Below are 17,512 nucleotides of genomic sequence, written 5' to 3' on the forward strand. Positions count from 1 at the left end.
ACTGTCTTCCCTCCCTCCCACCTCCTGCTGGGATCCCCCATTGGCTGATACCAGTCAGGGAATATGGGAACCCTGAAGTCCTGAGGTAGTCCTTACCTTCTACATAGGTTGAAGAACAGAAGGTGGATCTGGGGGGCAAATGTAAGACATCCAGCTCACTGGTCTAGGGGTGGGCAGGTGACCCAACCTGGCAATAAGACATATGGGAAAGTCTGCTGGGTGGTTCTGGGAAAGATTTTCTTCCCTGACTGTTACAGGAAGAAGGCTCTTCCCCTTCCTTCTTGCTTGGGATGCTGTTGAGAGGATGTACTCCTTGAACTTCTGAAGCCACCTTTTGACCACGAGGGGACTGCGAAGAGAATTGCAAACAACCTTGATACCAGGGAGCTGCTAAGAAGTCTTAGGACCCCCAGCGCCAGACTTCTGGTTAAGCAAACAAGAAATGTCCACATAGTCTAAAAACAGAAGACAGGGGTTTTAGTGACGGATGAGAGGTAAAGGAGAGGGCAGAGGAGGAGCCTGGGGGAGGAAATTGGATGGGAAGCCCACCCAAGGGGCAGGGCTGGGAGCGCCTGACCAAGGAGACTTGCAGACAGGGTCGGGGTGGGCGGCAGGTCTGGGAAGGTTCAGAGGGCCCTTGCGTCAGGTTTACACTCTGCAAGCCGCGACCTTGAGCAAGCCACATAACCTCTTTGCGCTTTAGTCTTCCCCTCTGTAAAATGGGTATGATAGTGACTTCCTCGCAGGACACTGTAAGAACTAAACGGGGCGGGGCAAGGCAAGTAAAACGCTTGGCGTAGTCTGACTCATCGTGGGCCCTCAGGAGAAGCTGGCAATTACTACCATCTTCTCAACGTTTGCCCTCAACATGGGGGAAGGTACCCAGGAGAAAGGGCAAAGAAGCCTGCCTACGACGTCTCCCTTTCCCAGCCCGGATTCCGAACACCCAGTCTTCCAGCCGTTGGGGTCTAAGGGCGCGAGCGAGGCGGGGGGCGGAGCCTGCGTTCCCGCCTCGAGCGGGGCCCCGCCCCCTACCACTGCCTCCAGTGCGCTTTCGGCCTTTTCCCCTCCCCCGACCTCCCCGCGCGGTCCTCCGGGGCCTAGCTTCCCGCAGCCCCTGCGCCCGGCCCGAGGGAGAGCTTCCGGAGCCCGGGCGCGGCCGGGGGTCGGGTGTTGCCGCCGCCGGCCTGCCCGCCCCAGCCCCCTCGGCACCGCCTCGGGAGCTTCAGCTGCCCACGCTGTGCAGGTTTGCTCCGGAGGGTCGGCGGGCGGCGCTGCGGGGAGGAGGAGCGCTGGGAGGGTCAAGCTGGCCAGTCCCCGGTATCCGGTCGCCGAGACCGCCCTCGGCCTTGGGAATCCTTGACTGCCCGGACGGAAGGAAAGTAGGCGCTTGGAGAGCCCGCTCCGCATTTTGATTCATCTCGGGCCCTGTAAGGGTCACATCTTGTGAAAATACCTGTAAAATCAATTTAACGTTCAGTGCAGCGTGTAAAGACAGCTCTAAGAATTTAAAAGACGCCTGAGTCAGAACATTTAAATGCTTCGGTCCTTGTATCACCGTTTTAACACGTCTGAGTGCAAAGGGTGGAGAATCGAGCCTGATTGCCGCCACCGTTCACGCCCTGTAGCACTTTAAAAGGGTAAAGGAAAGCACCCTAAAAAACCCCAAGTGGGCACTTCCCCTAGGGAGGGAAGAACAGCTGACTTTTTTGAAATTTGGATTGGTCCTCATTTCCGTGGGCGAAGTTTCCCTGCAAAATTTGTTTGCAGGCTTAGATCCGTGATAAACAGAATGCTAAAACACTGAGCTTAACTAAGTAGTGGCTTTTGTTGACAAGTCGATTGTGTTATTAATTCTTAATGTCTCATCCAAGGCAGGAATCGTTATCTCAGTTTTGCAGGTGGGAAAAAGTTTGGCACAAAAAAGCAATTCCTTTAAATTCGCACAGAAGCAACGGCTGAGCCGCAAATTAAGTCTTAGCATTCTGATACCTCAGCTACGTCCCCCTCTAGACCATGTTACAACACAAATGAGTAGTTACTTTGATGTTACTCATAAAACCAGGGAGTAAACCAAATGTTCTGTGAACATGAAGTGTTAAATCATTGTAACCTATGTCTGTTCTGCTTTGGGAGGCTCAGCTTCCCTTTGGAGTTTGATACTTTGCAGAGAGGAGGGGGTGGAGCAAAGAAAGAAAAAAATGGGAAGTCATGTCAAGGGAAAAATTTTGTCCCCACAGAGTCCAAACTGTGCCCATCTTTACTGCCCTTTTGTGTTGATGTCATTCTTTTCAGTGTACTCCGTGTTCTGGCAAAACACCGACGGCTCACGTCGTCCTCCCGGCCTCAGACGCATTAATACACCTTTGAGTTCCTCTTCTGGCCCTGACCTCCCTGTCAGTCTTCTTGTCATGCTCTTTCCTCCAGGTGCTCTTTACTAACGCTGTTATGTGAAAACCAGTTGTTTTTGTTCAAGTGTGGAATGATTCGTCACTCCTGAAGGATGTTTCTAGAGTTAATGATCAAAAACTACCAACAGATCTCAGATGAAAGGACAAGTTAAAGAAGCACGCGAAACTATTGTGGAATTTGATAGCTGAGTTATTTGACTGGAGAAAAAAGCAGACCTGGATATTTTTCCCCCTTTTCCCAGTTCACTCATAACTAGAAAGCAGCAGCTCAGTTTTAACCTTAGACATAATGGTGGGGGGAGGGGGCCATCCTCCCGTTTAGACTAGTGAATTGGAAAGTTTTCTTTCCCAAGGAGGCTCCTTTTCAGACAGGACCCAGGATGTGTGACATAGTCCCCGCCCTGTAAGAGGTGTTTCTCCTCCCCTGCTTGTAGATGACAGAAATTTGAACCCAAGGTAGTTGTCTCTCTCTGGAGCAGCCAAACCAGTTTATCTTTTTGTTTCTTTTACTCAGTTGGACAGATAAGAATCACAAGAAAAGCAGATGGCATCCGGGGATTTCTGCTCATCTGGAGAAGGGATGGAAATACTCCAACAAGGTAAGGGTAGCCATTTGCAAGAGGTTTGAGGACTTATCCACAGAGGTCTTATCTAGGGTCTTGTCTTCTGTAATAAAAAGGGGGAATTTCCTGGTGGTCCAGTGGTTAGGATTCGGCGCTTTCACTGCCATGGCCTGGGTTCATCCCCTGGTTGGGGAACGGAGATGCCATGCGACGTTGCCAAAAAAATAAAAAAAGGATTTATAATGTTCACCAGTATGGTTTCTCGCACAGAAGCCTAACTTTCTAGGGAAACTAGAATACTTGAAGATTCTTAAACACTCTCTTATTGGCAGACAGATTATACTGACTCCTGTTCGGTACCTGCTAGTGCAGTAGACTAAAATTTCAAGATGCTCCCATGCTGAGTTAGCAAGCATATCCTGAAGATGAGGGTGGCCAGTGAACTTTTGAAAGCTACCTTCCTACCTGTGTCTTGAATTTTCTCATATCTTGTCCTCCAAAATCTCAGATCCTTCCATATCTTGAATTCTTTGCATATCTCAAATCCTTTCTTGAATCCTTCAAAAACTTGAATCTTCTGTATTTTGACCATTTCCATAGTGATCTTTCAATGCCTTGGGGGAAAAAAAAGAGAGATTTCTTGTTCTCTAAAAGGACTCTGGTATGATGGTCCAAAGAATGAAAATGTAAGTGTTTGGTAAGTGGGAGTAAAACAGAAGACCTCAGCAGAAAGCACGTGGGAAAAGAGATGGAAAAAAAGCCCTTTGAGCATATGGAATAAGCAGTGGATCCTGACTTCTTGCACTTTTTCTCATGCATATGCTGTTCTGCATCCACATGGGTTACTCAGTCTATTTACAATAAGGAGAATTTGGTTAGTTAAATTTTTTATTTACTGTTAAGAATATACCTTCTCTCAGTCTTGCTTATGCGACTAGAGATCACATACAAAGAGGGAACTTTACATGTGTTTTTTTTTTTTCCTTCCTCAAGAGCTCTAGGTATTCTGTGTGAATGAGGCATTTTAGGTACTGTGGTATACCAACGAGTCCCTTATTCTTGATTCTCTTTGTCTAATATTTTCCAACTGCATTTCCATTTTCTAAGATCTTAGTTTTTTTAAGACTCATTCCCTAATTCTTGATTAATGTCCTTGTATATAATATAAATACTTGTTACTTTGAGTATTGCCTCTAGTTTATTTGTGGATTTTTTTCTTTCTTTCTTTCTTTTTTTGGCCACGCCACAGGGCTTGTGGGATCTTAGTTCCTTGACCAGGGATTGAACCCTGGACCCTCGGCAGTGAAAGCACAGGGTCCTTACCACTGGACCGCCAGGGAATTCCCTATTTTTTGATTTTCTTAAAATTTTCATTCGATTTAGAAAACTTCCCTACCAAAAACCTAGGGGTTTTTTGGAATTGAGTATTAAGCTAAGAGTTATGCTCAGTTATATAAATTGAGTCCATACTGTCTTTGCTTTTTGGTCCCTATGGGGGACATCCCTTTAAGTGTGCAGCAAACAGCTCCCTCCTTGTAACCTGAGTGAAGAGGACCTATTACAGAACCCACACTTCAGCAAACTGCTGCTGAGTCTCTCACAACACATGGACGAGAGTGGCTTAAGCCTCACACTGGCAAAGGAGCAGGCTCAGGTAAGGGCCCTGGGAGAAGGGCTAATAGGGAGGAAGGAAATATCTTCTGAGAAAGAGGGGTTCCTACCTGGGATTTTTTTGTTTTTTTAGGCGTGGAAGGAAGTTCGATTGCATAAGACAACGTGGTTAAGGTCTGAAATTTTACAGAGAGTCATTCAAGAGCTGCTTGTGGACTACTATGTGAAGAGTCAAGACAGAAATTTAACTTCTGAGGACAAAAAGGTGAGGCAGGAGAGATGAAGTAGGCGTTGGTACCCGCTGTAGGAATGACCAGGCCAGCTATGGCTTCAACTGATTCTATGATCTGGGGGAAATAGGAGCTTTGAGTAATGGTTATCAAGAAAGAAAGGGACTGTAGTTATGGGGGAGAGGTGGGTGTGTTGTCAGGGTTTTGAAAAGAAAGATTGACAGGAGAAAGTACTGGCAGCTGGGAAGTTATCCGAAGGGGATGACACGTTTGAGGACTTTGAAGATGTGTGAAAAACTGGTTTGTGAGGATGGAGGAGGTGGAGGGGGAGAAGTTTTATAGTAACTTCTTTTTGTTTTTTATTCTCTCTCTCAGTTTCATGAGACCCTGGAACAGCGGCTGCTCGTGACTGAGCTGACACAGCTCTTAGGTCCCAGCCAGGAGAGGGAGGTGCCCCCACTGCTTGGGCTGGAGAAGGTGGACCTTCTGGAGCTCATGCCACCCTCAGAGGTTGGCGGGGAGCAGATATTGGGACCAAAGAAGAGAAATGGCTTAATTTCTCCCATATATTTAAACATTTTTTGGTTAAGCTTTATTGTTTCTATAAAAATGAAACATGTTCGTGGTGGTCAAACTCTAGTAAATAAGAAAGACATTACAAGGAAGAAAGTAAAAGCTGAAATACTAAACCTAGAAATAAATGCAGTATTATTATATACAGCTTGACATAAATAGTATTATACCTTCCATACCTGTATAGAGAGTATAATCTGTTTTCACAATATATTTTGGACTTTTTTCAAGTATATGATTATTTTCAGGTAAATATATTACTTTTCAAATAACTGTAAATAAGATGATACCTCCTAAAGCACTCTTTTTTTTTTTTTTTATTGAAGTGTAGTTGATTTACAGTATTGTGTTTCAGGTGTACAGCAAAGTGATTCCGTTATATGTATATTTATATCTATTCTTTTTCAGATTCTTTTCCCTTATAGGTTATTATAAAATATTGAGTAGAGTTCCCTGTGCTATACAGTAGGTCCTTGTTGGTTATCTATTTTGTATATAGTAGTGTGTATATTGTTAATCCCAACCTCCTAATTTATCCCTCCCACCTTCCTAAAACACTCTCAGCAGTGTCCAGGCACATAGTTAGTGCTCAGAGTCCTTATTATATCATCAGTTTAAATTCCAGATAGGATTCCATTGTATGGATGTAGCATAATTTGCTTAACCTTATTGATGGATATTAATTTAAGGTTATTTCCACATTTTTGCTGGTAGAAACCACACTGATAGGAACATGCTAGTTCATATGTGTCTTTGTATGATTACTTTCCGAGTGTTAGTGCTTGAAGTGGGATCACCAGGTCACAGGCTACACACATAGAACACACTGGTACATATTGCCAAACTGCTGTCCAGAGAGGAGCTCCCAGTGCACCTAGGTCCCCACATTTTCATCAGCATGGGATCTTGACAGTCACTGTATTCTTTGCTAATTTGATAGGTCAAAAATTAATCTCCCTGATGTCTCTTGATGCACTTTCTTTGGTTATCACTGAGATTGTTAATCATCACATATTCATTGACTGGATCTTTCTAGTTCCAACAGTCTGTCTGCATCTCTCTTTTCACTTCTGTGGCTGTAGGATTTTGTGTGGATGAGAGCCCGGCTCCTGCTTGAAGTGGAGGAGCAGCTCAAGAAGAAATGTTTCACTCTGCTCTGCTACCACAATCCCAGTTTAGGTGCGTGCTGGCTGTGTTCTGTTCATGGCTGGCCTTCAGGGCTCCTGGTCTTCTCTTTTGAGAATAATGTGTTTGAATTTTAGATTTGGGACAGAAGCTGAGAAGCGTTGGAAATGTTTACTTGTTTGTTTCCTTGCTGGTAGAATAAAAGCAAGAAATTTTGTACGGACTTCTTTTATTCAGCAAGGTGGCAGCATCCTCTTGCTGCAGGGAAGGATAGTTTGTTCTTAAGAGAATCAGAATGAAATAGGGAGTAAAGTTCAGGTTAATGGGAGTTGACCTTTTCCTTATTTCTATGATTTAAGAGTTAAGGGCCAGGGCTTCCCTGGTGGCGCGGTGGTTAAGAATCCACCTGCCAATGCAGGGGACACGGGTTTGAGCCCTGGTCCGGGAAGGTCCCACATGCCGTGGAGCAACTAAGCCCGCGCCCCACAACTACCGAGCCTGTGCTCTAGAACCCGTGTGCCACGACTACTGAAGCCCACGTGCCTAGAGCCCATGCTCCGCAACAGGAGAGGCCACCGCAATGAAGAGTAGCCCCCGCTCCCCGCAACTAGAGAAAGCCCACGCACAGCAACGAAGACCCAATGTGGCCAAAAATAATAAATAAATAAAATAAATAAATTAAAAAAAAAAAAAGACCCAACACAGCCAAAAATAAATAAATTATTTTTTAAAAAAGATTAATAAAAAAGAATTAAGGGCCAAATCTGGAATTCAAAGTAAGAATGGAGAGAACTTGATGAGAACTGGGCTGTTTTTACCAGGCCATCAGAAGAAAAGCTGGAGGAAGACAGAATTTGTAGGGTTAGATATCGGATAGGGGCACTGAAACATGGCCTTCAAAGGGCAGGAGCAATTAGGGTTTTCCTATCCAGCGCTCTGTCTCTGCCCAGATTCAGACAGTGAAACCCTGAAGGCGGCAAAGGTATGGAACCTTGCAGAGGTCCTGGTGGGTGAGAAGCAGCAGTGCCAGGATGCCAGGAGCCAGCAGAAGGAGCAGATGGTGCTCCTGGAGAAGAAGAGTGCCACCTACTCCCAGGTTTGGCAGGGCGGTGGGATGGCCTCCTTTCATTTTTACCCTGACCCCAGGGGCCCCTCTGGGGAAGCCAGGGATTTCTGATCTGCTTTCTTTTCTACTCTCTTTCGTGGCCGCCCTCTTGCTCCTGCCTCCCGGGTGCTCAGGTGCTTCTCCGCTGCCTGGCCTTGCTGCAGAGGCTTCTTCAGGAGCACCGGCTGAAGACTCAGTCTGAGCTGGACCGTATCAATGCCCAGTACCTGGAGATCAAGTGCAGCGCCATGATCCTTAAGCTGCGGTGAGCTGTGACCGCCGCGGATCTGAGGGACTCCATCTCATACACCACCCCCTCCAACCCTCGCCCTCATCTCTTTCGTCTCCATCATGCCTGGCACCCTGTGGGTGTTCAGTAAATGTCACATAGCAGTATTAGCCTTTGGATTACTCTAAAGCTGTCAACATTCTTGGGTCTTTTATTTTAAAGCCCTCTGAAATAGGTGGTTTATTGTGAGCTAAATTGCTCAGGAATTTGTAATGACCTTGTTTATCCTGTTACTGCTCAACACAGGACCTTGACCATTGGCAGGTCCTGTGTCCCATTCCTAAGTCTGCTGCTGTCGGATCCTCAGCTTGACATTTCTTTCTTCCCTCGGTCAGGATGGAAGAGCTAAAGATTTTGTCTGACACTTACACTGATGAGAAAGTGGAAGTTCATCGTCTCATTAGGTGAGAACCCCCAAGAGCCTGACGCAGCTATTCAGAGCTTGTCCCCATACCCTCCACCCTCCAGACTCATTCATTTTAGTGCCTTCTCATTCTCGTGTACTTTCTGAGGAACCAGATCCTTATATTGTATCTTCTGTGCCTGGGCTTTTAGGGACCGTTTGGAGGGGGCCATTCACCTACAAGAGCAGGACATGGAGAAGTCCCGACAGGTCCTGAACACCTATGAGGTCCTCGGGGAGGAGTTTGACAGGCTGGTGAAAGAGTACACCCAACTCAAGCAGGCAACTGAGAACAAGCGCTGGGCCCTCCAGGAGTTCAGCAAGGCCTGCCGCTGAGTGTGGGCGGGGCCAGGAGGCTCAGCTTCTGCATAGGGGCTGCCTCCTCCTCTTCCTGCTGAAAGGGCCACCACCACCTGAGCCCACCTTCACTCAAGGGAGCGTGGGGACACTTGCTCAAAACACTGCAGTCCTTTAGGCACCCTCCTGGTTTTTCTTCCTTGTTTACAATGAGAGTCTCTTCTAGCAAATGTAACAGATTTGTATAATTTTCTGTACAGCTATTTGTCAGTGCCAGCCCTGTATCGTACTTGATTATCTCCTGAATAAAGTGATAATGTTGTATCTGAGGATTTTAGTCATTTTCCTTTGGGCAAAGATAAAAAAAGAATATCAAAGGCTATATGGAAAAAAAAAAAAAAAAGGCTATATGGATAAGGAGGGAAACTGAGTGGATCCAAATAGAGATGGATCCGTAATGCTTACTCAAAGGGGGGAGGTTGAAGGGCCAGCCCACCCACGTGGAGTCTTTTTTTTTTTTTTTTTTTTTTATTTATTTATTTTTGGCTGTGTTGGGTCTTCCTTGCTGTGCTCGGTCTTTCTCTAGTTGCGGTGAGCGGGCTTCTCATTGCGGTGGCTTCTCTTGTCGTGGAGCACGGGCTCTAGGCACGCGGGCTTCAGTAGTTGTGGCTCGCAGGCTCTAGATCGCAGGCTTAGTAGTTGTGGCTCACGGGCTTAGTTGCTCTGCAGCATGCGGGATCTTCCCAGACCAGGGCTTGAACCGGTGCCCCCTGCATTGGCAGGTGGATTCTTAACCACTGCGCCACCAGGGAAGTCCCATGTGGAGTCTTAGAGGCTTCATTCTTAGCAGAAGTGGATTAAAACTGGTCTTGCTCTTGAAGAACTATAGTCTCCAAAGGAGTGCTAGATGCTCAGATGGATAGGGAACTATTCTGTCACTGTGGCTCTCAGTGGGGCGGGTATGATAAAGTAGCAGGCATCCAGCTCGGTTACAGGAAAGGACACAAGGCATTTGTGTTCCTGCTTCCCTCTGGTGTGGTTTGAGGGTTACTTCTTTCTCTGAGAGCAGAGGGTGGGAGGAGATCACCCTGAGGAACCAAGTTCCACGGTCTATTTAGCTTAGAAAAAGGCAGGGCCCTGGCTGGTGTCAAAGTCAGGGACTGCAAACAAGCACAAGACCGACACCCTCATTTAGAAGGGCCTACCCAGCTTCTCAAACCACTTTCCAGGGAGACTGTCTCAAGGTGCTCTTTTGCTAAGATCAAATAATGATGGTTCCCTGCACTATACAGTAGGCCCTGTTGTTTATCTATTTTACATATATAGTGGTGTGTATCTGTTAATCCCACACCCCTGATTTGTCCCTCCTCCCTCCCCTTTTCCCTTTGGTAACCATAAGATTGTTTTCTATGTCTGTAAGTCTGTCTCTGTTTTATGAATAAGTTCATTTGTATAATTTTTTTAGATTCCACGTATAAGTGATATCATGTGATATTTGTCTTTCTCTTTCCGACTTACTTCACTTAGTACGATAATCTCTAGGTCCATCCATGTTGCTGCAAATGGCGTTATTTCATTCTTTTTTATGGCTGAGTAGTATTCCATTGTATATATATATATATATATATATATATATATATACCACACCTTCTTTATCCGTTCATCTGTCAATGGATAAAAGACATTTAGGTTGCTTCCACTTCTTGGCTATTATAAATAGGGTTGCAATGAACATTGGGGTGCATGTATCTTTTCTAATTAAAGTTTTCGTCTTTTCCGGGTATATGCCCAGGAATGGGATTGCTGGATCATATGGTAACTCTATTTTTAGTTTTTTAAGGAACCTCCATACTGTCCTCCAGTGGCTGCACCAATTTACATTCCCACCAACAGTGTAGGAGGGTTCCCTTTTCTTTACAAAGAGTGTTCAGTGCACCTGAAGAGAGCACTACGGTGGTGTGTCTTGGTCCTTTCCTTCTTCACACTGCCTGGAGATGGAAGGTTCGCAGTAGTAAATTTGTCTATTGTGGAGATGAGAAGGGGCCTTGGAGGGCAAGCAGAGGGGTTGAGCGAGAGCTGAGGGTTAGCATCTTGGACCTCAGCTGCCCTCTCCTCCTCACATTTTTCAGAAAAGATTTGCCTTTACTGTCGCTCATTCATTCTTTCACACTCCTCTCTCTCTTCACTTACCTTTTACCACATCTGATCAAGAACCAAGTCTTGCTGGGAATTCCCTGGCAGTCCAATGGTTAGGAATTGGCACTTTCACTGCCAGGCCAGGGTTCCTGATCCCTGGTCAGGGAACTAAGATCCCTGCAAGCCCCGCAGCCCGGCCGAAAAAAAAAAAAGAACCAAGTCTTGTTGATTCTTCCTCCATAATGAGAGGCAAAGTATATCACCTCCAGAACTTGGAATAGGATCGCTCTCTGGAAGGAAACTAGGGCACTCTCAGACAAGCAAAATCTGTCCCCTCCAGGCTTTCAAGGAGGGGTGACTATCCAGGTCTCAAGGGAGTGACCTTGCCTTCATTCTCTCTCAGCCACCACAAAAAGGGGAACCCGGCGCCCCCGGGAGGGCCCCTCACCCCATAAAGAGTCTCTCCACAATACCCATCCTAAAGGATCTGGACTAGGTTTGTTTTTTTTGTTTTTTTTAAAGTTTATTTATTTATTTGGTTGCACCAGGTCTTAGTTGCGGAAAGTGAGATCCTTAGTTGTGGCATACAAACTCTTAGTTGTGGCATGCATGTGGGATCTAGTTCCCTGCTCAGGACCTGGGCCCCCTGCATTGGGAGCACAGAGTCTTATCCACTGCGCCACCAGGGAAGTCCCTGGCCTAGGTTTTGTTAAGGGAACTGGCAGGTCTCCTTATACCTTGAGATAGTGAAAATATAGGCGTTAACTCATCATGAACGAGGTTAGCAATCTGTAGAAAGAATTTTCCCTAAAATATAGTTATATTCAAGTGGCTGAGGTCCAGCCAAAGTGGCTAAGTAAGGCCTGGTCTCAGAAATATACAACTGAAATGTAGAAAGACCTAAATGTACTAAGCCTGGCTGAAGAAAGAATGTGTAACCAAACGTAAATGATTAGCCCAGAGTTTAGAAAAGGGTTATCCAAAGAACAAGATCAGGGCTCTCCAGAGGCTCTGGACCCACCAAGCTGGAGCCAGGCCCTGAACCAGAAGACCTCCCCAATGTCCTGCCACCTTGTGAGACCAGTCAGCATGGCCAATGGGCATCCTTCCCCTGCCACTGCCCCACCTTACTCAGGTCCTCATTTTGGGTCCCTGCAAATTGCCCTAACTGCCCCTCCTCTCATCTTATACACCACTGCCAGGCCAATTTTTATGATGATTCTGATTTGTTTTTCCCAGGTAGTTTGTAATTTTCACTTCACGTCATTTCTCTGTTCAAAACATGTCAGGTGTCCCCACTGCATACCAAACACAGTCCACATGGATTAGCTGGGAATTCAAGCCCTCACAGTGCAGCTCGACTTTCCAACCTTTTCCCACCACGCACACCTTCTACTCACCCTAAGCCGCGCCCCCAGTGGGCTTACTCAGCCTTTCATGCTTTCCTGTGCTTGTTATGGTTCTATCCACCTGGCAAGAACTCTTCTGCTCATAAATCCTATCATCTTGGAGGCCCACCTCAAGTTCTGCTTCCCCATGATCATTCCAGCTAGAAAAGGTCTCACTGTCATTTAATACCCACAGCACTTTTTTTTTTTTTAAATAAAGAATTTTGGGTTTTTTTGTTTTATTTATTTATTTATTTATTTATTATTATTATTTTTTTGGCTGTGTTGGGTCCTTGTTTCTGTGCGAGGGCCTTCTCCAGTTGGCGGCAAGTGGGGACCACTCTTCATCGCGGTGCGCGGGCCCCTCACCATCGCGGCCTCTCTTGCCGCGCGGAGCGCAGGCTCAGCAATCGTGGCTCACGGGCCCAGCCGCTCCGCGGCATGCGGGATCCTCCCAGACCAGGGCTCGAACCCATGTTCCCCCCGCACCGGCAGGCAGACTCCCAACCACTGGGCCACTAGGGAATCCCAGCCACAGCCCTTTGTTACAACTTCTTTAAGGTGCCTGTCATGCAGGCCTTGAATTTCATTACCCCACTGGGCAGTGTGTTTAACTCTATCTACAACATCAGAGGCTCCTGGAGGGCAGCTGGTTGTAAAACAGGTGTTCTCAGTCTTTCTGGTCTCAGGACTCCTTTACTTGCCACTATTTTTAAGGACGCCAAAGAGATTTTGTTTATGTAAGTTTTATCTGTAGATATTTCGCATATTAAAAAGTAAAACTGAGAGACTATCATCGGTCTTTTCCTGAAGGATATCAGAAAAAAAAATTACTTGGTTTTATTTATTTATTTTTAATTAATTAATTAATTTATTTATGTCTGTGTTGGGTCTTCGTTTCTGTGTGAGGGCTTTCTCTAGTTGTGGCAAGCGGGGCCACTCTTCATCGCGGTGCGCAGGCCTCTCACTATCGCGGCCTCTCTTGTTGCAGAGCACAGGCTCCAGACGCGCAGGCTCAGTAATTGTGGCTCACGGGCCCAGTTGCTCCGCGGCATGTGGGATCTTCCCAGACCAGGGCTCGAACCCGTGTCCCCTGCATTGGCAGGCAGATTCTCAACCACTGCGCCACCAGGGAAGCCCCTACTTGGTTTTATTGAGCATGGATGTTTCTTGAATATAATCCTTTGCCGAGATGGAGTCAGGTAGTATCCGAGCTCTAGTTAGTCACAACTGCTTTGATATTTAAATATGATCTTGATTAGATCTCAATTTTATAAACGCAGAACTTAATCCCTAGTGGCAAACGTAGAACCAAAAGAGCTTTTTTTAAAAAATAATTTTTTTATTGAAGTATAGTTGATTTACAATGTCGTGTTAGTTTCAGGTGTACAGCACAGTGATTCAGTTATACATACATACATATATATACACATACACACACACACATATATATACACATATATATATTCTTTTTCAGATTATTTTCCCCTATAGGTTATTACAAAATATTAAGTATAGTTCCCTGTGCTATACAGTAGGTCCTTGTTGGTTATCTATTTTATTTATAGTTGTGTGTATATGTTAATCCCAAACTCCTAATTTATCCCGTCTCCCTTTCCCCTTTGGTAACCATAAGTTTGTTTACTATATCTGTGGGTCTATTTCTGTTTTGTAAATAAGTTCATTTGTATCTTTCTTTTTTTTTTAGATTCCACATATAAGCAATATTATATGATATTTGTCTTTCCAAAAGAGTTTTATGTACATGTCACAGGGAAGGAGGCAGCAAATGAATAAGGCTTAAATGATTTTCTAATATTCCTTGATATTTGATTGTCCTCTTCCTGCTACAGATAAAACGCCACTGAGTGATATCAAGTATATGAATTACAAGCCTATGTCTTAAGAATGGAAACTTTCTATTCAGAAAAAGTTGAAGATAATTGCTGGAAGTTTACTTGAACATCATTTTAAAAATTATTTTAAAGACTGAAGAAACTAATACAATATAGAATGGTCTTAGTTGTCATTGTTAGAGAAAAGCAAAGAAAAAAAATCCAAGTAATTTAATTTGACTTTGAAATGTGATTTGATATTTACATAATGAGATGATGTGTCTGATATTCTAGACATTCACAATATTTAATAAACTAAATATTTTCCCAATCAAAAAGGTTTTAAAAACTGAGAAAATTTTAAAATATTTATTAATTCATTAAACATAATAAGCCCATTGCATGTTAACATAAATAATACATTTTAATTAAAAAACTGTGTTTTCCAAAACAAAAAAAACTTATGGGGCTTCCCTGGTGGTGCAGCGGTTAAGAATCCACCTGCCAATGCAGGGGACATGGGTGTGAGCCCTGGTCCGGGAAGATCCCACATGCTGCAGAGCAACTAAGCCTGTGCGCCACAACTACTGAGCCTGCGCTCTAGAGCCCACAAGCCACAACTACTGAGCCCGCATGCCACAACTACTGAAGCCCACACGCCTAGAGCCCATGCTCCGCAACAAGAGAAGCCGCCACAATGAGAAGCCCGTGCACCACAACGAAGAGTAGCCCCCGCTCGCCGCAACTAGAGAAAGCCCATGTGCAGCAATGAAGACCCAATGAAGCCAAAAATAAACTTAAAAAACAAACAAACAAAAAAAACAAACTTATGAGAAGAGTGATATTGTTTTATATTTTTGCAAATCTCCTTGGTATCTGGTTTAATCGAAGGCAGCTGGATTCTCATATCTGCTTTCTGTTATGATATGTGGCTTTGGCTGAATAAAGAAAATCTGGCCTCACACAGACACGTAGGAGAGCCTCATGCACCTCCTAAAAAGGACTCAGGGAGCCCCCAAGGTCCTTGGACCACATTTGGGGAAACGCTATTGTAGAAGAAAAAGCAATGGGTTGGGAATCAGAAGAACTGGATTCTTATTCTGGCTCTACTATTTAGTTGAAGCACAACTTTGTTCAAGACACTGAACCTCAGTTTTCTCATATACAAAATAGATATATTAATAAGTCCTACCTCACAAGATTATGTCCTGAGCATTAGGACAAGATTATATCCTGAGGTGAGATAATATATTTAAAGTACCTGGCCTGTGGTAGAGCTTAATAAATATTACTCTGTCCAGAGAAAGACAAACACTGTATGATCTCACTTATATGTGAAATCTAAAAAACAAACTCATAGGAAAAGAGATCAGACTTGTGGTTACCATAGCTGGAAAGTGGGGGAAGGGGGAATTGGAGGAAGGTGATCAAGAGGTATGAACTTCCAGTTATAAGATAAATAAGTCCTAGGGGTGTACATGGCGACTATAGTTAACACTGCTGTATGATGTATAGGAAAGTTGTTAAGAGAGCAAATCCTAAGAGTTCTCATCCCAAGGAGAAACATTTTTTTCTTTCTTTTCCTTTTTATTGTAACTATATAAGAAGATAGATGTTAGCCGAAACTGTTGTAAACATTTCACAATATATGTAAAACAAACCATCATGCTGTACACCTTAAACTTATACAGTGATGTATGTCAATTATTTCTCAATAAAACTAGAAAAAAACTAAAACAAACAACAAACCCAAAAATATTAGTCTGCCTAGGAGGACTAACGTTATTGCTATGAGTGAGAGTGACTGCTGAAGTTCGGACAGCTACAGGGGCCTAGAGAGGAGGGGGGCCTTGGCTAGGTCTTCAAAAGAAAGAAGAATGGAAACAAGCAGAAAGATCAAGGAGAGATCACAGGTTTTAGATACATTGAAAAGATGTTTCCCGCATAGTATAAACATGCTTATTATAGAACACTTGGAAAATACATTTTCCCCCGCACATATTGAAGTCATTCTGCATGTACGATTTGTAATCTGTGTCATTTAATGGCATATCATGAACGTTTCTCCATGTTTATTAAATTTTCTCTGACAACATTGATTTTAATGATGACTGCTTAAGATTTCCTTGCATGGATGATTTATTTGACTATACCCCTATAGGATATCCAACTTGTTATACATTTTTTGTAATCATAAAAAAATGCTACACTAGACATTTCTCTTAATGAATCTTTTTGCCCTAGTTTATGAACATTGTCTAGGATAGCTTTCTAGAAGTAAAGTTATAGATGATGTGTCTTAAGGTTAAGATCAAAGGCTCTGGAGTCAGTTGACCTAGGTTTGTACCCCATCTAAACCCCTTCTTAGGGGGGCAAGTCACTTAACCTCTCGAAGACTTAGTTCCTTCACCCATAGATGGATAACATTTCCTTCCTCACCGGGTTCATGTGAAGATTCAGAGTTCTTGTGAATGTAAAGTGCTTTTCATAGAACCTGACACAAAATAAGGGCTCAATAAATGTTAGCTCTTATTATTATCATAAATGCATTCAGGGGACTTCCCTGACGGTCCAGTGGTTAAGACTTCACCTTCTAATTCTGGGGGTGTGGGTCCAATCCCTGGTCCGGGAGCTAAGATCCCACATGCTTCGTGGCCAAAAAACCAAAATGTAAAACAGAAATATTGTAACAAATTCGATAAGGACTTTAAAAATGGTCCACATTAAAAAAATCTTAAAAAAAAATTGCATTCATATATTTAATCATGCATGTATACACATACAACTGGTCTGTTTCTGGGCTATTGGTTTTGTCTTTCTTTTTTAAATTTATTTTATTTTATTTTATTTTTATTTATTTATTTATTTAGCGTTGGGTCTTCCCTGCTGCATGCGGGCTTTCTCTAGGTTGCGTCAAGCGGGGGCTACTCCCTGTTGAGGTGCGCAGGGTTCTCATGGCAGTGGCTTCTCTTGTTGAGGAGTGCGGGATTTAGGCACGCGGACTTCAGCAGTTGTGGCGCACGGGCTTAGTTGCTCCGGGGCATGTGGGATTTTCCCGGACCAGGGCTCGAACCCGTGTCCCCTGCATTGGCAGGCGTATTCTCAACCACTGTGCCACCAGGGAAGCCCCTGTCTTTTTTTTCTCTGTCTATTCTTGTACCAACTGCACATTGTAGCCTTTTATTTATTTATACATTGCTTGTTTCATAAAGGGTTTGAGGTAACGGGCTAAAAATGTAGAGCAAATTCCGTCTCCTTTCTCCTCTTTTTAAAAATTTTTCTTTGCTTTTCCTTTTTAAAAAAATCTATCTTACTTCCTTTCTTTCCTTGTTTCTTTCCTTCCAGGTCTTAGTTGCAGCACGCGGGATCTTTGTTGCCGCATGCAGGATCTTCGTTGTGGCATGCGCGATCTTTTGCGGCATGCATGATATTTAGTTGCGGCACATGAACTCTTAGTTGCGTGCGGCATGCATGTGGGATCTAGTTCCCTGACCAGTGATCGAACCTGGACCCCCTGCATTGGGAGTGCGGAGTCTTAGCCACTGC

General features: G+C 44.2%; 1 protein-coding gene across 6 annotated transcripts; it reads left to right on the forward strand.

Annotated features, from left to right (window-relative positions):
* The first annotated feature begins 1,104 nt into the window (after positions 1–1,104).
* On the forward strand, positions 1,105–8,936 carry HAUS4 (HAUS augmin like complex subunit 4). Of its 6 annotated transcripts, XM_082386206.1 has the most exons (11): positions 1,106–1,246; positions 2,296–2,427; positions 2,926–3,010; positions 4,493–4,628; positions 4,719–4,850; positions 5,191–5,325; positions 6,471–6,567; positions 7,446–7,609; positions 7,753–7,883; positions 8,243–8,311; positions 8,463–8,936. In XM_082386206.1, the coding sequence occupies exons 2-11, from the start codon at positions 2,412–2,414 to the stop codon at positions 8,644–8,646; spliced, it is 1,149 nt and encodes a 382-aa protein (XP_082242332.1). In that variant the 5' UTR covers positions 1,106–1,246; positions 2,296–2,411; the 3' UTR covers positions 8,647–8,936. The 6 variants fall into 6 exon arrangements, with proteins under 6 accessions (XP_082242327.1, XP_082242330.1, XP_082242332.1 ...); XM_082386201.1 differs by lacking the exon at positions 2,296–2,427 and having other exon boundaries at positions 1,105–1,246; positions 4,486–4,628; XM_082386204.1 differs by lacking the exon at positions 2,296–2,427 and having other exon boundaries at positions 1,105–1,246; positions 4,486–4,628; positions 7,464–7,609.
* The last annotated feature ends 8,576 nt before the right edge of the window (positions 8,937–17,512 follow it).

Source organism: Balaenoptera borealis, assembly GCF_965194805.1.
Source record: "Balaenoptera borealis genome assembly, chromosome: 3".
Lineage (NCBI taxonomy): Eukaryota > Metazoa > Chordata > Mammalia > Artiodactyla > Balaenopteridae > Balaenoptera > Balaenoptera borealis.